Here is a 25,284-nt window from a genome sequence, read left to right on the forward strand (position 1 = left end):
CATGATTTGAAGGGTGTGTTTTCCAGCCCACCTGTGCAAATCCATTGTCTAAAGTTGCAACTAGGGGACCATACTGCAAGGGACATTGTCAGCCCCATGTTCTGCGCTTTAGCTGGCCCAAGTAGGACCAATTCAGCCAGCTAGCCCTGGGGATTATCTAATGCTTATTTCCCCTAAATTGATATTTGAATTTTATTGTTATTCATGTTTTTATACTGTATTTTGTGCTGCTTTTACAATTAGGTGTTTTGGATTTGTTGTTGTCTGCCTGAACCGGGAAGGGCAGGGTATAAATAAAAATTTATTATTTAGAAAGCTGTATGATGCCAGGTATAGGGCAGCTGGGTGTCGCTTGCCCAAAGTTGCTGGCATGCGGGCCAAAGGTTCCTCAACCCTAATTTATACTAAAATTGGAATGAAACAGAGACCCCGTGCAAGCATGACCTGCAAATCTGTGAAGCACGTTTGGGAAAGGGCTTTAGCTCAGTGGCAGAATACAGTGGTACCTCGGGTTAATTACTTAATTCGTTCCGGAGGTCTGTTCTTAACCTGAAGCACCACTTTAGCTAATGGGGCCTCCTGCTGCTGCCGTGCCGCCAGAGCACGATTTCTGTTCTCATCCTGAAGCAAAGTTCTTAACCTGAAGCACTGTTTCTGGGTTAGCGGAGTCTGTAACCTGAAGCATATGTAACCCGAGGTACCACTGTATGTGCTTTGAATACACAGGATTCTGCATTATACTGACTCATTGGTCCATCTAGCTCAGTACTGTCTACACTGACTGGCAGCAGCTCTCCAAGGTGAGATGCTCCTAGCCCTAACCAAAGATCCCAGAGATTAAGCCAGGGGCTTCCTGCATGTAAAGCAGTTGCTGACCCACAGAGCTATGGCGCAGATCCAGGTTCAATCCTTGCCATCTCCAGGAAAGAACCTCTTTGGAGATGCTGCAGAACTGCTACCAGTCCGGCTAGAATCACACTATGCTTGATGGACCAGTGACCTGACTAGGTATAAGGCAGCTTTCACTATTCTTTTGACATTGTACTACTAATATAAGTTAAGATTTCGTTCTTCCCAATTGTTGTATTAGTAAAGATGACACCATTTTGGTGGTGAGCCATCTCCTAAGCATGAACAACGAGTTTCCTTCCTGTCGTGCGTCACCATCTGTTGAATAAAATAGCATTTGAACAAAAGCTATATTTGTATTAGACTAGTGCAGTTCAATTTTTCCCCCTGTGAACAGCCATTACTTTACACAGAATTTTAAGTGTCTGCATTTCCTGCTATTGTAATGGCACATTTATAAATTCTAGATGCTTTCTGACAAATCATCTCTGAGACTGCTTATATGCAGGCACAGAAATGAGTTATCCCATAGATCAAGCTAAGCCTTTCAATTCATTATTGCGACACTTAATCCTAGGTTTCTCTCCTTAGTCAGCTGAAGTCACATATGTGAGTTATTAGTGTCAGGTTCTACATTTAACGGATGAGCAAGGTCACCAATTTTCCCTGTTGTATGTCATTTTAGACTTGATTAAGAAGTTCTCTCATCACCTTCTTTCCTGTCTTTGGCATACAGCAGTTAACCCTGGAAGTTTTTAGGAGCCATAGTTTCCAAGTTTGGGTGTAGAGGAAACTATGGTTATGTTTCTTTTTTTAAAAAAAACAAGCCAGGATTTTAAGCCATGATACAAAGTTGACTTGTTCAACCACATAACCACGGTTTCATGGTTTGTCTATACAGTAAAGTATGGTTAGCAGAAACTTATTGGATTGCTTTCTGTCTATCAAGTAGAGAGGGAGGGAGAGACATCACAAGGCCAGCATGGACACAAGTCTTGTGTATTTCTCATCTTAAGCTGAGATAGCATGTTGGAATGTTTCTCCCCCTGCTACGTTTAAATCCCACCCTCTTCCAAGGAGGGCAACATATTTTGAATAAGGTTTATCCCCTGCTATTCTCACAGTAACCCTTAAACATTACTAAGGAGAGCCTCATGATTGAACAAGCATTTGAACCCAGTTCTCCCAAGGTCCAGTGCTGCAGGCTATGAACATTACACTGTAATGATTTTTGTGTGGGTAACACATCACCTTGCCTACAAAGGTCCATATAGTTAAAACTATGGTTTCCCCAGTAGTGATGTATGGAAGTGAGAGCTGGACCATAAAGAAGGCTTATCGCCAAAGAATTGATGCTTTTGAATTCTGGTGCTGGAGGAGACTCTTGAGAGTCCCGTGGACTGCAAGAAGATCAAACCTATCCATTCTTAAGGAAATCAGCCCTGAGTGCTCACTGGAAGGACAGATCGTGAAGCTGAGGCTCCAATACTTTGGCCACCTCATGAGAAGAGAAGACTCCCTGAAAAGACCCTGATGCTGGGAAAGATGGAGGGCACAAGGAGAAGGGGATGACAGAAGACGAGATGGTTGGACAGTGTTCTCGAAGCTACCAGCATGAGTTTGACCAAACTGCGGGAGGCAGTGGAAGACAGGAGTGCCTGGCGTGCTCTGGTCCATGGGGTCATGAAGAGTCGGACACAATTAAACAACAACAACAACAATAACAGCAATTCATGATACTGTGTAACAGTGATGATCTGGTTTTTACCTTGAGAGAAGGCATGGTGTTCTTGTAGATCTGTTACCAAATGAGGCCTCAAGCCATCATCCTGTACTGTTGATAGCATCCTTAAGTCATTCATTCTTAGAAGATCACTGTGGTTAGCTAGCTGAGTCTATAATCCCATGCATGTGTTTGATGCAAATCAATCTTTTTCATATTGGTGAGTAGATATATAATTTGATAGAATTTGAATTAGTGGTGTGTTTTATACTATAGATTCACCTCTGCTAGAGATAACGAGAAATTTTGTTTCTCTTATTTGTTTCTTTTATTGAGGGTCCAACGAGGCCCAAATAGAATTGCAGGTTGACATTTGGCTTGTTAGAGATGGTGCGATGATCTCTTTGCCAGCTATTATAAAACTTGGCATTTTGAGTCAAAATTTCAGCCTGTCTCTTTGGACCATGGAGTGTACCTGAGTCTACACTACAACTTGGCATGGCATTGCCTTTGATCTCATGGTCCAGGTGACTGCTATGTCTGGGCATGCAATGGCTCCCTTTAATTTTGCTCTGAACACCTATGCTTGAACAGGAAAAACACAAAATATTGCTATTTCGCACACTTGCAACTTTTGTGTTGACATCTGCGCTGGTCTTCAATCTTCTTTTTAACTGTTCGGTGTGTTTTAGTAAAGCACAGATTTACTAATTTTATCTGTTTGTTCATTAGAAAAGCAGAAACAAAGGCTTAAACTTAGGGAATGGGCATTGCTGTCAGTAGGCTTTAGTAAAAGTATGTTGTACAGTATTAAGAATCAAAGGTGAGTTGGCAGTATGTGGCAAAGCATGCAATTTTGTCAATATTTGGCGAATTAGATCAAGGAAGATAAATCTTGCCATGGGTGGACATGCATTGAAATCGTATGTTTTTGCTGGATAGAAGTCTTGATGGGTTTTGGAATCTATCCAGTGGAATATGTGCAATCAGCACTTCAGGTACTCAGTCTCAGTTGCCATTCCTTAACCACTACTGAACTGCAGCTTAGAATCTGGCAGACAATTTCTATATACTCTCAGGACAGTATACTATTTAACTCCCCGTCCTTAAAAAAAAAGAAGCCGTCTTTTACACATTTTGGATTTTTGTTTCTAGGAAGAGAGTAGCAGAAATGAAAGTAACTCTCTTAATTGATCTTAGTACTGTATGGTTATTCCCCACCTTGTGGAAATTTTGCATGCCTTGCCATGATGCCGCATTCCCCCCCCCCCTTTTGGGGGGGGGGGTAAAAAGGTGATAGTCTGTAATCTGGAAAGAATCTACATCCCCCTGGAGCTGAGAACAGAATTGGCAAGCCAATCCTAGCTTTCCTTTAAAACTAAAATAAAGAAAATATTTTTCATTTGAATAAAATCTTGCTCAGTTCCTCTACCCCTGTTTGCTTCCTTGTTGGGGGTTCTCTGTAATTAACTACTTTAAAAAGTTCTTTCAAATGCAAGATGAAATGTCTAGCCAAAGTGGGGCAACCACCATTTTCAGTCGGAGAGTTAACTATGTGCTTTACACTGTCCCATTGATATCAATAGGCCTCCAAGTACTTAACTTGAGTTGGATTGCAGTTTAGCACATTATTTAACTTACGAAGCAGAAGAGATATTCTTTTGAGAAAATTACCATACTGGTTATTTTTACACATACTGACATTCTCTGTACTCTTAAGAACCGAAGCTCACAGATTAACAACAGCAAATTCATCTTTTATCACCAAATGTACACATGGGAAGCTGCAACCAATATCAATTCACTGACAACTGCATAATACATAGGTTTACCCATACTGTTGACACATTCATCCTTTTATATTACAAAATATATTACGGGCCTTGCTTGATATTTGTTTCCTCATTGTTTTACGACCTCCTTCGTTTTCAGAAAAGCTCAAAGCAAAGAATAATAAGCACCACAGTTGTGGCACTCTCTTCTAGTTAACATTTGCGTGGCGTCTTCTGTCCTGGCATTCAAGAAACTTTTAAAACTTACCCTTTTTACAGAGAGTTGAGGGCTGCAGTTCTTTGACTCCTTGGGGCAGCATTCCAGGGGCCGTAGGATGCATCAGATCTGCCCCTCTGACGTCACGTATGCTGATGGCCTAAAATAAAAAGCCAAGGAAACCAGCTCTGTAAAACTTGCTGGTTTGGTTGCTTAGACACACTCCTTCCCATAGGTGACTGTGTACAAGTCTGGTGCCGCACACAAGTCTAGACAGATGGATTATTACTAGCGAAGTCTAGAAATAAGATATTTCCGCATCTTTCACCTAAACGGAGGCAAATGAAACACACTGAAATCAATTGTACCTGATCCTTCAGACTTCCAGTTATCTTGAAGCTTCTTATAAGGCTTTCCTTCGAATTCTTGATCCCATATGGCCCTGATTCACTACTTTCTGAATAACCTTCTGAATAAGGTAAAGGTAAAGGGACCCCTGACCATTAGGTCCAGTCGTGGCCGACTCTGGGGTTGCGGCACTCATCTCGCTTTATTGGCCGAGGGAGCCAGCGTACAGCTTTCGGGTCATGTGGCCTGCATGACTAAGCCGCTTCTGGCGAACCAGAGCAGCGCACGGAAATGCCGTTTACCTTCCCGCCGGAGCGGTACCTACTTATCTACTTGCACTTTGACGTGCTTTCGAACTGCTAGGTTGGCAGGAGCTGGGACTGAGCAACGGGAGCTCACCCCGTTGCGGGGATTCGAACTGCCGACCTTCTGATCAGCAAGTCCTAGGCTTTGTGGTTTAACCCACAGCGCCACCCGCGTCGCATGGAACCTTCTGAATACACCCATCCTAATCCTAAATGCATTTGTTTGGAAGTAAATCCTATTCATTTTTACTGAAACATGTTTCTAGGAATCTACTTAGGACTGAATGCATCTGTAGAGAAGCTACACCTGTGGATTTTAGTTCTCTGGTGTAGTCCGAACATAACAGGGACTACAATTTAGGGTCTAGATAGAAGCTAGTAGGTTGATTGTGTACATCTTCTCATGTGATTTCTCCTTCCCATCTTCCAGTGTTACATGTGACTATTTAAACCTAGCCTTAGCTATGATCATATACACTGATTGAGACTTTATTCTTAATCCAGGTAAATGGGGACATCTGGAATTTTGATGTGGGTTGAGGGACGGTGTGCATGATTTGGTGATCCCAAACCTTGGCTTCATTGCTATATTCAAACTGGACATTAAATTGTTGGTGGAAAGCATCTTTCTCGCCCAGGCTTTGGCTGTATTCAGACATAATGTTAAGCCATTGTTTAGAAAATTGAGAATGAGCCTAGTTTCTTTTTCCTGGGCATGCACGTTTCCCCATTTTAGGTAAACCACAGTTTAGCATGTTCTTTGAGCTCAAGTTGTGGTGAATATTAGCTATAGTAAGTGGAGACAAGCCAGTTTTATAAACTGTGGAATTAAGTTAGTTTAACACTAGTTATGATGAACCACAGTTTATCTGGGCTCAGGCTATGGTTTTGATTAACCAGAACTGTCCAAACTCTTCTCTGAGGCCACGGCAGAAAAAGGAAGGGGGAGTCTGAAAGCCTGAGAGCGGCAAGACTTGTTTACTAAAGTTAATGTTTCATCCAAACCAACGTTTGGAAACAGTGGGAAATATTTGCACGCTAGTTTCAAAATTAAAGGGCTAACAATTGAAAACACACACAGTCCCTGCCATTCTTTTCTAAGTGCCTTTACTTAAAAATGAAAATTTGAAATGAAAGCAGAATTAAGGATGAACAAGCTCTGTTTTTGATGTATTGCAGATTTTTAATTTTAAAAGCATTTTCTCAATTACAGGTCTACATTTAACATAGGTTAATATTTTACATATTTAACAAAGGGAAAAATGGTACTGATCTAGCGCACACATACTCAGCCTTCATATTCCTCTCCAAATAGTTTAAAAATGTAATTTAGCCTTTTGGAAATGTGTGTGTGTGTATGTGTGAATATTATATGAAAGTATATTAATTGTCCCCATTCTCCAACTGGATCCTGCTTGTGTGAGGAAGAAGCTGAAGGCCTTTACCACACATTTTAGTTTCTCTTGTTAACTTAATTATTAAAACTGCAAAGTAAATTCCACTTTGAGGGAAGACTTGGCCACTGAGAGAACTGATTTTATTGTCACCACCCTGAAACAATGAAATTAGCACCATTTCTTCACAGACATGTTGTTGCACTTAAAACCCAGAAAACATGTCACAAATAAGAGGACAGCAAACCCCCCCCCCCATCTTTTGAAAAGCATGCCACTAATCAGTGGGTCGAGTGCTGGGAGGCGAGAAAGGTCCAAATTGTTGCTTAGACATGCCAGTTTTAGAAATCATACCTTTGTGAGGGAAGTAGGGGCCATCTAACAATTCTCAGCACCCTTAACAAACCACGGTTTCCAGAGTTATTGGGCAGGTGGGAGAGAAAGTGGTATAATACTGCTTTCAGTGTGTGATACAGATGGTGCTACTCTCTGTATCTTGACCTTTCCTGAGTGTGTATGTGTGTCCCTATGTCTCTGTTACCTCTTTCATTCCTCACAAAATATTAACTGCCTGTTTTAAATTGAGTTATTCACGCGCACCTTGATTTCTTCTTTCCAAGTTCCTTGTAGCGGTTAGGCCTCAGTTTTGCAAAACAGGTTTGTGAAGACTTAAGGCTTGTTGGAGCTATTTTGAAGCGTGCCGCCGCCGCCCCCCCCCCCCAAAATCCCATGACCTTCCAACTAGAGTCAGGTGCAAAAGACAGGCACCAACACATATTCACTGGACATTAAATTTTAAAGCACATAACTTTACCTCTCACAAAGCTACAGTTCATTGGAATTAATTTTTTTTTGGGGGGGGGGGAATCATGTACTTTAAAAGTATTGTGTGGATCTGCCCATAGTACACAGAATAAAATAGCAGGATGCCTCTGAGCATATTCTGAGACACGCAATTTCTGCCCCAGAATCTGATCCAATCTGAACTCACCATCCTTTCTTTCACAAGTATGCACCTTGTTGAATTTCTTCATGCCGGCAGGCTAATTGGGTTGAAAAGGTTGTTTCATTGCCATCCTTAAAGAGTGGGGTGTTGGAAGGGACCCCTTGCTGATATACTACAGCTCAGCCAGAGGTCTACCGGAGACCTAGCACCCACCCCTTCCTGTTGTAGAGGGCTTGGCTTCATTATTTATTTTCTGTTGTAAACACAGCTAAGGGTCAGCGTGGGAATCTACCAGTGAGAAAAGCACCGCCAAGTGTATCTAAGCATGTAAACGGTCCCAAATTGTATGCCTGTACTCCCAATTCCCAATTGGGACGCGGGTGGCGCTGTGGGTAAAAGCCTCAACGCCTAGGGCTTGCCGATCGAAAGGTCGGCGGTTCGAATCCCCGCGGCGGGGTGCGCTCCCGTTGTTCGGTCCCAGCGCCTGCCAACCTAGCAGTTCGAAAGCACTCCCGGGTGCAAGTAGATAAATAGGGACCGCTTACTAGCGGGAAGGTAAACGGCGTTTCCGTGTGCGGCTCTGGCTCGCCAGAGCAGCGATGTCACGCTGGCCACGTGACCCGGAAGTGTCTCCAGACAGCGCTGGCCCCCGGCCTCTTGAGTGAGATGGGCGCACAACCCTAGAGTCTGTCAAGACTGGCCCGTACGGGCAGGGGTACCTTTACCTTACTCCCAATTCCCATCAGACGCAGCCAGCACAGCCAATGTGGTAGTTCCCCCACACTTGCTCTAACTATACTTTAATAAAGATTTCCCTGCTGAATATCTGTGTCCAGTACTAATTGGCGCGAGGGCCCCCTGAAGTTAAGTATTTTTTAGTAGACACAAGCTACTCAATGAAAACCACTGCCCTGCACTTTCAACACACGGCCAGTAGTGTCACTGTTTTCCAAGCATCTTCCACAAGTTCCACCCACCTGGCTATGAGAACATTGGTTTCCTATTGATGTGACCCATTCCAATGCTTTGACAGTGGAACTTTGGTTCTCAAACGGCTTCGTTGATGAACAAATTGGCTTCTGAACGCCAAAACCCCGGAAGTAATTGTTACTGTTTTCGAATGTTTTTCGGAAGCCGAACGTCCTATACAGCTTCCGTTTGAGTGCAGGAAGCTCCTGCAGCCAATCAGAAGCCGTGCCTTGGTTTTCGAACGTTTTGGGAGTCGAACGGACTTCCAGAATGGATTAAGTTTGAGAATCAAGGTACCACTGTACCTGGGTTAGGTTTGATTAGCACAAACGTATGCACCCTGCACATATACTTTACAGGTACATTTTAAACAAGTATCTACTGTGAATAAAACAAAATTGGCTTCATAGGGTTTCTTTGAAAGGAGGGAAAGACTGTTATCTCTGGGCAGTAGGAAACGGAGCTTACAGCAGAATTGAAATGGGAATCCTGACCAGGGTTTGGACTAGAATTGGATGGAGCACAAGGGTGGATTGTAGCGAGGTCAATTCAGATCCAAGCTGGGCTGGAATGAGAATAGAAGCAGAGAGGGGAAGCTGCTGGACTTGAAAGAGAGTTGGGTTGGACGGGCAGATATAACGGGCAAGGACACCAAGCTACACAAGAGTCAGGGTGTTGCTGGGGTGAAAACACAGGCCTGACCTGGGAGCATATATAATAACTAGGTCAGATCAGGAGGCAGCAGTGGACTGTCTAGGATGCTGACTGGAACTAAGCATAGAGCTGGGAGAAAACTAAAGCAGCGAGGGGGACTAAGAAGCTGCCAAAAATTGCAGTGGTTAAAAACAGCAGCAGCCATGTAGGAAAAGGCAATATCCTATATTTCTGACATGTTCGGGAATGCGTACTTGAGGGAAGCTGTCATTTTTAACAGATGAGGAAGGCCGTTCGATTGGCACACTCTCACAATAGGAACTTGTTTAGAGCAGAGATGGAGAATCTTTGGTTTTCTAATGCTGTTGGGCTAAAACTCCCATCAGCTTCAGCTGGGCGAGACCAGTAGTCGGGGACTATGGGAGCTGTAGTCCAATGACATTGGGAGGCACCACAGCCCCGATTTAAAGCGTTTTAACCTGCTTTTTGGGTGGAAAAGGTCCCCAGAGCAGCTTAACGTGACATAAATAACAAGTGAGGTGAGACATTCCCTGCCTTCAGGCTTATAATCTAAGAGATGTGGCACAAAAGGAAAAAAGGATGAGGGGAAAAAGAGGAAAGCAGCACACTCTGGCAGGGTTTTGGTAACGACCTCCTTAAATGGAAGCCATCCTGGCCTAGACAATGCTTGTGACACAGTTGAGCAAGCCTCCCTGTGCTGCAGCCAGATGAAATGGTTTCTGCAAGGTGGCAGTTGAAGGAGCCTGAGGGGTTTCGACCTTCAGGGTTTGGTTCTTCAGCAGAGCCTAGGGAATGGGCCTGCTTCCCATTGCTCCAGCATTGTCTGCAGCCTGACAGACAGCAGCTCACAGCAAAGGTCCATCCCTCCACTTTCTTCTTGAGCTTTTAACAGGCTAGGCCGATGACCAGAGATGACAGGGACAGAAGCTGAGATCTCCTGCGAGCAAAACGTGTCCTCCACCATGGAGTTGCAGTTTATCCCTCAATATTGAGAGCAAACCCCCCACTTCTTTTGCTAGGTCTCTCATGTCAAGGCAGCAGACCTGCCCAAGCCTATTTCAAAAAAAGAGACATGTTCGTCCTAAAACATGCCAGGAATGAATAGAATGACTCTCTTCCTTGCTTTCCAATTGTGCAGCCTCGAGATGCTCCTGGTTCAGGTTCCTGCCCATTCTACCACCAGTAGCAAATCGCCTTTATTCGGTGCATTGTTCACCAACATTGGGTCATGAAAATCTGAGCTTCTCCTTTAAAGTGCTTGATTTTCTCTCTCTCCCTCCAGTTCAGTATCAGATGGAGATGATGAGGAGCCTTCGCCACGTCAACATCGACCATCTTCACGTTGGCTGGTACCAGTCCACCTACTATGGTTCCTTTGTCACCCGTGCCCTCCTGGACTCCCAGTTCAGCTACCAGCACGCCATTGAGGAATCTGTCGTTCTCATTTACGGTCAGTGTGCCGCTTCCTGTATTATTTTACACGCGCGCACCAATATTATTACGGCTATTTTTGCCTTCCCCCACCTCCTCGCCTGCAAGAGCAGCCCTGGCAGGCCTTCTCCAAGTAAATACCAACCCTGTGTCTGCAGCAGCCTCAGCAGCAGCGAAGTCTAGACAGGGTTTCCTTCTCTCTGTTTATTTTTCTTGCTATCAGAGCCCTGATGTGTACGTTTTGGAATGCTGGGGTAGCTGCTTCATTTTTATCCCTCCGCCTCTCCCCTCCGTCGTGGAAGCGGCTGGTGGAACTCGACCAGATGTCTTAACAAACCCTGCTTGCTAGAGCGTCTGGCTCCGTACGTGACTGACCAATCATCCTGCAGCTTGCCAAGTATTCCCCCCCCCCTTTCTTCCCCTCCTTTTTATGCATCTGACAGAAGCGTACAAAACCTGGCCTGTTCCGTAGCACAAAGATTTTTTTCTTTTCTGCCGGGTTTTTTTTTTTAATGGCGTTTCCTCAAGCTCTCCAGACCAGATGTTCTGCGCTGTATCAGAACCGTAGGCAATTTAACAGCTTTATAGCCTTCCCCTCCCCAAACACTCACAGTTTTGCCATATCTGGCAGGCTCGCATATAGTTTCCAGCTGAGAAGCGAATGTAACGTCCTGAGTATCTGTCAGAAAAAATACTAATGAATACGATCAATCTTATGAGCTGCCCCAAAATTGTTTCAGTATGTTAACAATTGGATTACAGTAAAGAACAAGTTGTTAAAGTATACTTATACTGGCTGGAAACTTTGCATCATCAGATCTTGATGAATTTTCCACTTGTTTCAGTCTATTTTGGTTTTCGTTTTATCACTGATTGCTAAAAGTTTTACTATGTTCCGTTTCAGACAACACAAATGTTAACTTTTTTTTCCCAAAAAAAGTGAGTTTACTATTTGGCAAGCCTACCTCGGCTGCTATCTTGCTACAGATGTTAAGCTCCTTGTCCAGAGATTAAATAGGGTTTTTTTTTATTCATACAGTTTTTCCACTCTTCGCGATAGCATGTCAGCATGAAAACTATGTACACATTTAAAAAAAAAAATGAATGCAACTGGAAACAGTTACCTAAATAAATATTTTCCTAATAGAATACTAGGAGCTTGCCAGACCAGGTGCAGGTCTGAGGCCAGGACCCAGGAGGACTATTCCATTGTCACTGTAAAGTAAGTCTAGTTTTTACAGAGGCAGTAAACTGGTACCTGGCTTGTACCACTTCAAACTGCAGTAGGAGTCTCTCACGGTTAAGAGTTCCTCCCATGCAATTTTCCCCAGCTCACATGTCGGAAACTAGATGTCAGGGATAAATGTTCTGGCCCAGGTTTCTCCCTGACAGTGCTAAGTTTCTACATGCATGGACTAGTTTATGGCGGAAAAGCATTTGGTCATGTAGCACACTTGGCACACACCTTGTCTGAACTAGCCCAGGCTAAGACACAGCTTTATCACCTGGTAGGCCATACATTCCGTAATCTTGGGCTGAATACCATGTAGGAGCCATTCCAAGGAAGAAGTCGCTTAGGTAGAGAAAGAGCATAAATTGTGGGGGGAAATCGTAAATATCGATGGATTGATACGGTGCTCTTGGCATTAGTTATTTTTTAAAAAAACCCTCAAAAACTGTTGTGGCATTTTAGTAGCAGCATGTGAGGCATGTGGAAGAGGCAGAAGTTACACAAACCACAGAAGTCTTTGCTTTCTGGCCACTGGGGAAGAAAAGATCCTATTCTGCTATCACCAAGAAACCATAAGACGCTGCCTTACACAGTGATTGGCTACGTGTGCATCTAGCCCAGTCGAATCAACCTCTCGCCATACACATCTGTCTTTCCCATCCTCTGCTACCTGTTCTTTTTAGCTGGAGATAACCTGGGCCAAACCTGGGCCCATCTGGGTGCAAAACAGATGAATTGTCACCAAGCATTGCCCATGCAGTTGACAGGCCTGTCTTTGCAACTCTAAAGACTGGACTCCCCGCGGTATAGTCTCTGTGCACCTCATAACAGAATTGCAGCGTAGTCTTAGCTACAGCTGTATGGAGGTACAGAACTCGGCATTCTGAGCCCAGGACACTGAGCCGAGTAACATTTCCCAGCAACAGATTTCTCCTGTCCAGCCACTATGAGAGGTTAAGGCTTAGAGCTGATTCTCCACCCCCCACCCCAATTGTACACCAACTCCACTATTAAGATTCTTCCCTGAAGGAAGAATACAGGAAATCTTCTTTTTTCATCATCCTCTTAATCTGGATTTTTATTTCATTTTATTTTGCTGAATACCTTATTAAAGGGTTGCGGATTTTGCAACTGTTCATTTGGAGGGATCTGTTTCCACTGTTAAATGTTTTTATTGATTGGTCTGCTGCTTTGAGTCTTTGGAAAAGACTTTGCATGGTGTGTTTGTATGCAGTTTGCATTACAATGTTCCTCAAAGTTGACTTAAAAAAAAAAATCCTCTTTAGCAAAACTTTAGAAACATGTCTAAAAATGAAATGAAACCTGCCCAGGGGAAAGTGCTGAGATAAAAGTGCTGTTGATGAATATTCGGTATCTTTTGTGCTTTCCTCTTGTTCTTTCTTAGATCCTATAAAAACTGCCCACGGATACCTTTCCTTAAAAGCGTACAGGCTGACACCTAAATTGATGGAGGTTTGCAAAGAGAAGGATTTCTCTCCAGAAGCGTAAGTGTGAGGGGATGTTTTGGAATGTGGGTGGCAGAAAAAGGGAGCGAAGAGATGAAATCCCTCGCGGCAAAGCCCTGTAGCAGCCTCGGATGATGCATGTACTCTCTCAGTAGCTGCAAATAGTCGAGGCCTCCGCAGGTGAGCAGGGTTAAAGAATGCAGCATTTACTTCGCCGCAGAAAGATGTGCTGCACTCTGTCATCCCAAACAGAAGATGAGTGTTAAAGGCAAACAAATTGAGCAGGGAAGAGAGGAAATTAGATGCTCAGGGTTCTGAGCCTGAGAGCTGAGTTATGAAATCTTTGTGGCAGCAGTGTCTTCTCTTGTAACTGTTCCAACTTATAAGATCGTGAACTGGTCTACGTAGGTCCTTCTCCAGGCAATTAGTCTTGAGCGTTCTCTCTGTATCTCCAGTTCTGGAAATACTGAGTATATGCTCCCATTATTTCATATACTGATATCGTCTTTGTCTAGTCATTAGGATGATATGGCTGTTTTCCATTTTGGACCAGAATGGTTCCATGACTGCAAATAGCCCACATCATGTATCTTTTAAATAGCAACAATTTACCAGCGATTTCCAGATGTGGAGCCTCATTTGCCCTACTAAACACAAAGCATTTTAGCGGTGTGATTAGGAACTTAATGACAATTAGGATTACGGAATCAGGCTCATTTTAGAGCCCCAGTTCAGTAAATCTGTTTGATTAGAAATGGGTTCTTCTGTTGTATTTTCTGTACGTGTGGCATGTGTGAGAGAGTGATTATTAAATGCTTTTGGATTAGTAATAAATCTGAATTGAATACTAGCCCTGTGCCAGAAATGGACGCGGAGCTTTTTCTGAATGGCTTAAATCCCAAAGAATCGTCCCTCCTTGTAGTCCTTCAGCCATCTCTGCAGAAAGCCAAGGGCAGTGTGTTTTTGATGGTTGCCTTTTGCTATTCAAGTAGAAAAAGGGGCCCGATGTTGGGATCTATAACATGGGTGCAGAATCAGTGACTTTCAGATGTTGGGTTCCAGCTCCCATCTGGAGGATCTTGAGCCTCCAGATGGAGTGGGAGAAGGTTTAAGTTGGGACATTCTGCCAGATCTCAACCACTCGAAAGCTATTGAGAGCCGCTGTGGTGCAATGGTTAGAGTGTTTGGATCAGGACCAGACATCAAATCCTCACTCAGCTATGAGGCTCACTGGGTGACCTTAGGCTAGTCACTCTCAGGCTTGTTGTGAGGTTAAAAATGGAGAGGGGAAGAACAATGGACATGACCTCCTTGGGGGGAAAGGTGGGATGTAAACACAATAAATAAATAAAAATAATATAATATAAATAAATGTAAAAATATATTGGACAGAAAGGGTAAAAGATTGCCTTGTTCTCAGGAGAGAGATTCTATCTCAGCATTCTATCTCACAACCCCCTGCCCAAACAGCTATCCTCTATGCTGCATGTCAACCCATTTTCAGAACTTGAAACAGATTTCCCCACTTTAAAGAAAAACGTTGAAAAATAAACTATTCGAATATATTTGTAAATATGCTTTCCAAAACATTTTCTCGTTGAGAGATGGTGTTTTAATGGGCATTACGGAACATGTTCTTCTTATGATACTGCTTTCTATTATGTATTAGATTAAGAAGAAAGCTGCATTTTTTTGGTGTTTTTAAGTTGGTCAAAACGTCCAAAGGGATCTTTTTTCCCCTCAAAAGGAAACCCAATTACTATTCTGCCACATTCCCCCCCCCCATCTTCAAATACACACTGATGGTTTTTGCAGCCTCTAAAAGGATGGAACCAACACTTCATTCTCCAATTTGTGAAAGAAATATTTACACAGCACTCTGCCCACCTCCAAACCCAACAGATTGTCCTTTTCTTTCCTAGTCTCAAGAATTGTTTGAGTTAAAAAATAAATAGAAACGTTGGGAAGATAATATAAGCAAAATGGCAAAGAATGGTGAGAAATCATTTTACTCTTTACCTTAAAATTTTGCAAAAGAACCCCCCCCCCCCCCGCCCCAAGAAAACATTTTCAGATATTGGCTAATCTTATTTTAGTTCAGTTGTGAGCCATTTCCCGTGAAGCATCCCGAGCGATTTACCAATAAGAACGTATGTAAAACCAATTCACATATAAAAACAAATATACAGCTATAGGTTAGGATAAAAATCTCCACTTTGAAGGTCTTATGGGAAAAGAAAGGTGTTCAATAGGCTGCAAAAAGACAACAGAGATGGTGCCTCTCTGATTTGTAATTGGGTAGGCTTGTAGATTCCACCACCCATAGGTGCCAACTCCCTGGGGCCCTGGGTACACGAGCACAGACAAAATTCCCCATGAAGGGGCTGGGCACACACAAATTTCAGTGCCAGAGCCATGCACGCTGCATGGCACCCATGCACCCTGGCACCCACGGTCCCAGGGCCAAGCTGGCACTCCTGCCACCACCTGTTCCTTGGCCATAATACCTTGACCACAGTAGTCAGTGCATTGCACTCTAGGTGGGGGTCCCTTTGTGGTTGGTCCAGAAACTGTGGCTATTCAGAAAGCTGCAACTCAGTTACTAACAGGGTTAGATCCTGGCAGCACCTCACACCCCATGCTCCGAGATGTGCACTGGATGTTAATTTGCTACCAGACCAAGTTCATATATTGTGACGTAAAGCCAGATTTGGATCGGCTTACCTGAAGGATTGCTTTGCCCTGTGTGTGTTCTGCTTGATCACTTGGATCTTTTACAGGTGCCACATAATGTTCATTCACTAACTACAAGCTGTTGGTCTTTTGGTGGGCAGAACCTGTGCTTTAGAACTCTCCAGCTAGGCACTCTTGCTATATATATATATTTAGGCACCTGCTAGAAACTTTTCCCATCCAGCACCTTTACCCAGATTTTACTGGATCTTATTATAGCGTCTTGACTTTTAAGCATATAAAACTTCAACATCAGGTTGTTGTGCAACTTAACAAATACAATAAGTGAAAATGAACAAAAGCAAGAGCAGACCTGCCCAGATAAAATCTGAATTCAAATTGGAGGTCTAAATAGCCTGGAGAAGGTAGTATTTTCTTCTTGAACCATAAAAGGCAACAAACTTGATACCAGGCAAACCTCTCTGGGAAATTGTTCCAAAGCTGCGGTGCCACCACTGAGAAGGTCCTGTTGCAGAGGATTTGGGGGCATATCCTCTTTAGTTTGTACAGAATACAGCCCAGGCCTGCTAAAGACTATGGCCCTAGAACACTCCCAATACACTCCGGCAACTGCATAAAGTTGGCCATTTATTCCACCATTACTGATTTCCTCATTAAGGGACCTCTAGTGAGCTTAAAAGGTACTCTTGCTTTGAAAGCTACTGCTGTACTGTACAGTATTTAGAATCCAAGCCAATTTGCTTCTCTCTGTTTCCCGCAAGTATTTCACAAGCTCCCAGAATAATTTTAAAAAAGGGTTTTCCACACACTTTCCCAAGTTTGCTATAAACGTTTGACTGTTTGCTGAATTGGAAGGGTAAAAAGGAAAAAAAGCTGGGACTCTCCCTAGTCACCTGCGGAGTATTTTTCCTCGATCCAGGTGAACCCGTCAACAATGCTCAAGCATGCCAAGTTTGTTATGGGGACCTCTCTCTTTGCAGGTTGAAAAAAGCAAACATCGCCTTTGAAAACATGTTTGAAGAGGTGCCAATCATTATCAAGAATTCCTACCTCATCAACGTTCTTCTTTGGGAGCTGGAAAAGAAGTCGGGAGTGGCAGATAGACACGAGCTGCTCAGTCTCGCAAGCAAGTAAGTGCTCCCTTGAAAGGAAAATGCAGTGAGCCATTTCCAAGCCTCTTTGCTCTTTTTGTTGAACAGCATCTTGTATACTTCAGGATCCATTTGCCTTGTCACTTAACCAAGAGGTGTGGGAATGAGAGGTTGGGGAAAGGTGGGAAAGGAAAGCCTAACCCATTAATTTTTTTGTATACAGTTGTACCTTGGAAGTCGAACGGAATCCGTTCTGGAACTTCATTCGACTTCCAAAACATTCGGAAGCTGCGCCGGACATTCAAGTTCCAAAGAACGTTTGTAAACTGGAACAATCACTTCCAGGTTTGTGGCGTTCAGAAGCCAAAACGTATGAGTGCCAAGGCAGTTTGGCTTCTAAAGTATGACTGTATATGTATTGTTTTGGAAGAAAAGTACAAAACAAAGACCGTCCAGTTGTAATTTGAGAAAGCAAATGAGAAACCAAAATCCCCATCCCAACACACACACCCTGACCAGCTTACATACTGAATATTATTTAATAGTTTGCTAGACATCACACTGGTGCTTGTTTGTAGCCTTGTTTGTAGTTCTGTGGCACAGGGTTCATAGCAAAACCACCCACCCCTGTCCCTAAGCACTCTCTTCCAAAAAAGATTTCCTCATGTATCTCTTTCCTTCTCAACATATCTCCCCCTTCAGGCTGATGTTAATTATTTCAGTGTCTCTATGCCACCCACTCCAGTAAGACAGGCTGACCAAAATGCTTTTATTTATCCCTGGCATCTGTGGGGAGCTGGTTTTCCATGCCCCGCTAGTTGAGTTAGCGGCATGCACTATATTGATGCATAGCCAGGGTTTAGTTGTGCAACCTCTTCCTTCCTTCAGAGGCAGTGGCGTAGCATGGGGGGTGCAGGGGGGGGGGGCGGCCGCACCGGGCGCAACATCTGGGGGGGGGGGCGCTTGCACTCGCAGCTCTCTGCCCCTACCTGGCTCACTCACTCACTCTCACTGCAGTGCTGGCTGTGTGAATCCGATCCAAGCCGCCGGGTCGCCGCCCACTGTGGAGGGGAGGGTGCCAGGCGTGCAGTGCGGTGCAGAGAGAGAGCGAGGGACTATCTGGGGGAGGGACAGTGCAGTGGGGGGGGGGCGAGCAAATTACTTGCCTTGCCCCGGGTTAGGGGGCGCAAATTACTTGCCTTGCCCTGGGTGCTGACAACCCACGCTACGCCACTGTTCAGAGGAGAAGAAGAAAGTTTCCCTTTATGCTAGAAGCAACTTCCTAATTCAGGAGGACTTTTCAATAAGCCCCCTTGGTTTTTATTAGGAATGGGATTCAGGAATATTTTACGGTGAGGCCTTTACAAAACTGGGTGGTGTGCACAAGGCTTAGCTTGACATACATGCACACCCAATAATGCTTAAGTACCAAAATGTCCTCTTCCTCTTGCCCCCCCCCCCATCTACTCTGGAGCAGAATGGGGGGGGGGGCATGGCAGGTGCAAGAGGAAGGAAAAGTTGTGTTGTGCTAATGGAAGTCTATTCTACTTGTGGACAGACACTTGATGTCATTGTGCCTCTGCCTTAGTTGAATCAGGTTATAACCCTGTCCACAAGCCTACCTTCTTTTCTTTTTTAAAAAGTCAGTTTGGGATGGGGAAAGAACACTAAATAAGAAAAGAACACTAAATGTGGAATACTGCTACATATTCTTGAGTCCTGGGAATGTTTTGCTGTTTGTTTGAGGCCCTCTCTTAGGGAGATGAACTGTTACTAGAAAATCAGTTGTTGGCTTAAGCAAGCAATGTCACAGATTCTCAGGTGGTTGAGCAGGAAATTGGTTTTTAAAGGGAAATATCCTGTGAATAGGAGACAATGCGGAGCAGCCTTAGCTTCCTTCTCGAGGCATACCTGGTTCTGTTTTGAATCCCAGTTAATTTAGTTTAATTTTAGCTTTTCACTCTCCTTTTACTAAGTGGCTGGAGCCCCTTATTGGATCACAGTATTCATGAAATATGATTTAATTAAATCTCGTACAGTCAAAGAATAAAAAGCATGAAATAAATAAACCCGTGTGCAGTGGGAGGGGGAAGAGAACAGTTAGAAAACCAAGCAATTAAAATACAGTACAGCAGCAACATAAAACCCTACTTTCTCAGCATGGGACAGTTGATCTTATAAGGCTGCTGTGATTGGGGGCAGGTTGTGAGTTCAGCCAATCTAGGAGCAAGAATCTGGTGATCTCACTTTCTTTGTTTTCTCTCTCTGTGTGTGTAAGTGTAAGTCAGACTAAACTCCAACGTGGGAACTTGATCCTGCCTTGGGCTACGTGAAATAATGTATTTGAGCATAATAAGAGTGTAATTGGAGAGCGGACACAGGAGAGATAGGATATCGGTGAGCTGTGTAACAAAGCCAGGAACATAGGAAGTTGTCTTATACCGAACCAGATCATTGGCCCCCCAAGCTCAATATGGTCTACGCTGTTTACACTGACTGGTAGCAGCTCTTCAAGATTTCAGATGGGATCTCTCCGTCCTACTGGAAGATACCAGGGATCGAATCAGGAGCTTTATCATTTAGCTGTGGCCTTGAAGTAACCACTGACCACTTAGGGCAGTGTTGGCCAAACTTGGGTCTCCAGCTGTTTTTGGACTACAACTCCCATCATCCCTAGCTAACAGAACCAGTGGTCAGGGATGATGGGAACTGTAGTCCCAAAAAGGCGGGAGACCCAAGTCTGGCCAACACTGACGTACAGTTTCTGATGACCTCTGGGCCTGACAGAGGTGGTGTACAGTGTTAACTTGATGGTGCTCAGGGTGCATTGAGAGAAATACATCAAGCCCAGTTGGTTGTACTCAACTATTTCTTATTTAGAGCATGAGCTAAATTACCAGAGCTGTTCTCCTAAATGGTTTTAAGTGGGCTTAAACTTGCTGTGAGTTCACAGAGAAGCATCAATTAATATTCCCGCAGAAGCAAAATACTGTGTCCAGTCGTCACTGCTGCAAACCTTGCCATCTCTCTTTGTGTATTTCAGTAATCACCTTGGAAAGAGCCTGCAGCTGTTGATGGACAGAGTGGATGAGATGAGCCAGGATATTGTCAAATACAACACCTATCTAAGGAACACCAGCAAGCAGCAGCAGCAGAAACACCAGGTTGGTTTTGGGGAGGGGGGGGGGCTGAATCACATCTGTTTGGGGGTGAAACGACACATTATGTGGCTCCTGTAATAGATGCAAATTGAAGGATCTTTGAATTGCATCTCCTAAATACACAAGCCTGTTTGGAAATCTAATCTCTGTATCCTAGACGCTCATTACATGCAGAGCATGGCCTGAGCTATGGCTCCTTCCAGCTCCTTCGCTTGCCAACATAAATCTGCAGGGGCAAATTTATGAGAAGATTTTGGAGATGGAAAAAATGATTTGAAGAAGGGGTGGTGGTGGAAATCCAGGACTGTTACCCCACCAGTTCTTGCCTAACTTATACAGTAATTGCTGTAAATGTGGCTCATTGCACCAAGCCTGTTCATTATTGAGATATAGAACAGTTCTGCGCAAGAGCAAGCAATTTTGGTACATAATGCACCTACTCAGTGCAAAGTATAAAAAATAAATGTATCTGATATCCATCTTCTTCTTCCTCTCCTCTCCCCGATTTCTTCCTGCTTTCGTTCTGTCTGAGATACAGATCTATAAGCTCTTATTTGCTAATATTTTCTAAATCTGGAGGTATTTTGGTTCTGCTATCAAGCAATAAAATGTCACCACACACATTTCTTTGCTCAACAGCCAGAAGCTTTAAGGAACCCAGCTTTAAAATATAAATAAATAAAAATGCCATTTGAGCAGCAAAAACCAGCAAATTATGAGTGCTTCACAAACCAGAGGTTTTTGTACCTTTTGCTCTCCTAGGTAACTCATAATAATACACCATTGTTCCTTTAAAGATTAGAGACGATTGAGAATACATGTTTTGCTAACTGCCTTGTCTCCCTTGCTGCCAGTTGCTCCATTTTTGCATCTAAATAAGTAGGTTAAGGTGTATTGAAAATGCTGCTCTGGAAGTGCTAGTAGATTCATGCTTTACATAACTAAAGCCAGAACAGTTGTTCAGTCTCTCTCAAACAGACGGCAAACTACCATTTTCCCCTCCTTCCTCCAACCTTATTGAGTTGTTACATGCGCTGAGATGCAAAGGATTTTGCAGAGTTTTATGTGTGACTTCTTGGCTCTATTCCCACCCAATATCCACCCTCTCCGCTGCTAATCATAATGTTCCGCCTCTTGATCCCATGGTAAAAGTTACCGACTTGCAAAATTGGCAGTAGAAAACCCAGTTCAGAAAAAAATGGATTTTCGCATAAATGTCTACTTCTTGGACCCATTCTGTGTTCTGCTTTTGAACTTCTCAGAATCCAGAGAGTTGGGCACAAGTTTGGGTGGCTTCTGAGTCTCAGTACAGTGGTACCTTGGTTTACGAACTTAATCTGTTCCAGAAGTCCATTCTTAAACCAAAGCGTTCTTAAACCAAGGCGTGCTTTCCCATAGCAGTGGGGGACTCAATTTACAAATGGAACACACTCAACAGGAAGTGGAACATGTTCTGCTTCCAAGGCAAAGTTCACAAACCAAAACACCTACTTCCGGGTTTGCAGCGTTCTTCATCCAAGTTGTTCATAAACCAAGGTACTACAGTAGTCCTTTTTGCAGCATACACAGTGAAGCCTGTTTTGCTTCAGAAGCTTCGGGGGCCAGGCCAAATGGTGATTAGGCCCCCAGTCCTGCAGCATCTCCAGTGATGCAAATTTAGGCAATGGCTTCTCCCTCCACTCCACTCCACCCCACCCCACCTCGCAAACCCAATCCAATTTCTTTTGTAGACCACATTGCTGATTTAGGTTGGGTAGATGGATCACCCAGTGAGTGAGGGGTTGAAACTGCCATGTTCCTTAGCCTGGGGAGAAACAAGATGGTAACCACTTCATTTTAAAGCTCAGCAACAATTAATAGCATTTTTGTGCCAGCAAAATGGAACGTTTTGAAGCCAGCTTAAGCTGCGTGAAGTATGTGGAAAGGCAGCTCCTCTGCATTCTTTAGAGAAATCCTATGGGTTCCCTTTGGATGAAAGAGTCTTACCATCATGTTTCCTCTTTTCCAGTACCAGCAGAGACGTCAGCAAGAGAACTTGCAGCGTCAAAGTAGGGGAGAGCCCCCCCTTCCGGAGGAGGACATGAACAAATTGTTCAAGCCGCCACAGCCACCTCCCAGGATGGACTCGCTGTTGATTGCAGGTAACACTTGCAGCCTTCTTCTTCCTTTCTGACTTTTCAACAGCCCTGCACTTCTTTGAGTAACGCTTTCATGAGAATCAACAAAATGCTGCAAAGTAGATGCAGCATTGGGCAATGAGTCCTGATTTTATAGCCAAATGAGAACCATAATAACGTGTGTGTGTGTGTGTGTGTGTGTGTGTGTGTGTGTGTGTTTCCGTTTCATTATATCCCCGCCATGCTTCCATGGAGCTCCAGGCATCATGTTCCCCATCTAGCAAGGTGGCTTTATCCTGTGCCTTCATACCATGTCCTGGAACTACACAACTGAGCTTTAATGTCAGGCTGGTGATCCCAGCGAGATTTTCAGATCTAGTCCCCCCCCCCCCCCCCATGCCGACCTTCTTCCCAGAAGGATGCAAAGTTGTTTTCATAGAATCATAGAGTTGGCATAGACCACAAGGGCCATCGAGTCCAACCCCCTGCCAAGCAGGAAACACCATCAGAGCACTCCTGACATATGGTTGTCAAGCCTCTGCTTAAAGACCTCCAAAGAAGGAGACTCCACCACACTCCTTGGCAGCAAATTCCATTGTCGAACAGCTCTTACTGTCAGGAAGTTCTTCCTAATGTTTAGGTGGAATCTTCTTTCTTGTAGTTTGGATCCATTGCTCCATGTCCGCTTCTCTGGAGCAGCAGAAAACAACCTTTCTCCCTCCTCTATGTGACATCCTTTTATATATTTGAACATGGCTATCGTTATCACCCCTTAACCTCCTCTTCTCCAGGCTAAACATGCCCAGCTCCCTTAGCCGTTCCTCATAAGGCATCGTTTCCAGGCCTTTGACCATTTTGGTTGCCCTCCTCTGGACACGTTCCAGTTTGTCAGTGTCCTTCTTGAACTGTGGTGCCCAGAACTGGACACAGTACTCCAGGTGAGGTCTGACCAGAGCAGAATACAGTGGCACTATTACTTCCCTTGATCTAGATGCTATACTCCTATTGATGCAGCCCAGAATTGCATTAGCTTTTTTAGCTGCCGCGTCACACTGTTGGCTCATGTCAAGTTTGTGGACAACCAAGACTCCTAGATCCTTTTCACATGTACTGCTCTCAAGCCAGGTGTCACCCATCTTGTATTTGTGCCTCTCTTTTTTTTTAATAGTAGTTCCTTGGGCTGCCCTCCCTCGTTTAGCTGAGCCTGTAGTGTTTGGGATTAAAAGCATCTTCACATTTCCCCCTGTTCATCCAAAGTGGCCAAAGTGAGATGCAACAGGCAGTGCATGGTTTTTCTCTCTTTGATATTTTGCCTTTAGAAAAAAGAGGCACACAAATCCCAGCTCATGGCAGAAGGGTAGGTACACTGTGAAATGGACAGGGGATGAACAGGCAAGGCGAGAGAACCATTTTTCGTGCTGCAGAAACATGGACCGTTTTCTGTTAGTCATACCTTGGGTTACACATGCTTCAGGTTGCATTTTTTTCTGGTTACCACTGCCAAAACCCGGAAGTACCAGAATGGGTTACTTCCAGGTTTCGGCGCTCACGCATGCGCAGAAGCGCTAAATCTCACTTTGCACATGCGCACAAGTGCCGAATCGCAACCCTTGCATGCGCAGACGCACCGCTGCGGGTTGTGAATATGCATCCTGCACGGATCACGTTCACAACCCCTAGCGCCCACTGTAATTGCACCAGCGGTTTGAAAGCTACCCACCAAGCATCCAGATTTTTATCCACCTTGGTAGTTCAGTCAGTAGAGCACGAGACTTAAATCTCAGGGTTGTGGGTTTGAGCCCCACATTGGGCAAATGTTTTCTGCATTACAGGGGGTTGGACTTCCTTCCAACTCTACATTTCTATGATGCTATGTTTTCAGTTCTATCCCCTATCCCAGGTTGGCTCAAGAGCAAGGGCTGATGATGGCACATTGATAACAAAATTTGGAGTGAAATTTAATGCGCACAAAAAATGCTGCAACTCCCCTTTTTTTCACAAATAGCACACAGTGAACAATTTTACAGTGCAACCATGTAGTGCAACCCCCCCACCTTTTTGTAGTTGTTGTTGTTTGCAAATGGGTATGGGTTAAATTCTGGTAATGAATTCTCACAGCAACCCAGTGCTTGTTAAAGAAAAAGCACACCCCAGCTCTTTTAAAAAATTACGCTTCAGTTTATGTCTGTTTTCTGGTGGGTTATACCTCTACCATCTTCTAGAGTTAAGCAAGCAGCAGCCAATTGACGCTCTAACAGCCTTCAGCCAAAATGCTTTTCTTTTTAGCAGAGTCAGGAAAAGACCTGAAAACGTTCACTATTTTAATGCACGCGGAATTAAGTTGGGGATCAAAGCTGAGACTTGGGTGGTTTTGCTTCTAAGGCATTTAGAAACTTTTTAAAGTAGAGCATTAAATTGGAAGTGTGTTAGTCTGCTAAGCAGTTCTAATTTTGATAATCCGGCTTTGTCTTTCTCTCTTTCTCTTTCTTTTGCTCTTCCTGACTAGCTAGAGAAATGAACTGTAGAGGCAGAGTGCGTACAAAAATAATAATGAAATGGGGTGGTGGAGACCCTTTTTTTTGATTTGTACAGCACTTCAGACAAGCCTTCACAGCCTGCTGGCTCGAGAAATTACTAATAATGTGAGGGAACTAACAAAAACATGACCCACAAAATGTCAGGTGGATGAGGCAAGCATAGTTTCCAGGCCCACATTTGAGAGAGACAGTCTGAATTTTTCTCTTCATAGCCTTCCCAGAAATCCCTGTAGCGTATCAAATAATGTGGGATCCTGCATAGTCCTGGGAGCATGTTACATACAGTAGTGCTGCCTCGATAGGATTCTAACAAACACAACCTTGCATTTTTTAACAGCAAACCTCCAATTCATGTTGA

At 43.9% G+C, this 25,284-nt stretch overlaps 1 protein-coding gene and 1 long non-coding RNA gene across 2 annotated transcripts in view; one reads left to right on the top strand and one right to left on the bottom strand.

Moving 5' to 3' along the window:
- EIF3H (eukaryotic translation initiation factor 3 subunit H) overlaps positions 1-25,284 on the top strand; it is a 71,582-nt gene that overhangs the window by 45,330 nt on the left and 968 nt on the right. Inside the window, exons 3-7 of the mRNA XM_083450640.1 lie at positions 10,481-10,648; positions 13,266-13,365; positions 17,001-17,150; positions 20,155-20,275; positions 22,281-22,413. Coding sequence (XP_083306766.1) covers positions 10,481-10,648; positions 13,266-13,365; positions 17,001-17,150; positions 20,155-20,275; positions 22,281-22,413 — 672 coding nt within the window. The remainder of the gene's footprint in view (positions 1-10,480; positions 10,649-13,265; positions 13,366-17,000; positions 17,151-20,154; positions 20,276-22,280; positions 22,414-25,284) is intronic.
- LOC310682279 lies at positions 1,724-11,730 on the bottom strand. The gene is made up of 3 exons (XR_014513840.1): positions 8,280-11,730; positions 5,400-7,904; positions 1,724-5,027 (listed from the first exon to the last, which is right to left on the bottom strand). It is a non-coding gene; the product is annotated as an uncharacterized lncRNA (long non-coding RNA).

This window comes from Podarcis tiliguerta (assembly GCF_965153285.1).
Source record: "Podarcis tiliguerta genome assembly, chromosome: 7".
Lineage (NCBI taxonomy): Eukaryota > Metazoa > Chordata > Lepidosauria > Squamata > Lacertidae > Podarcis > Podarcis tiliguerta.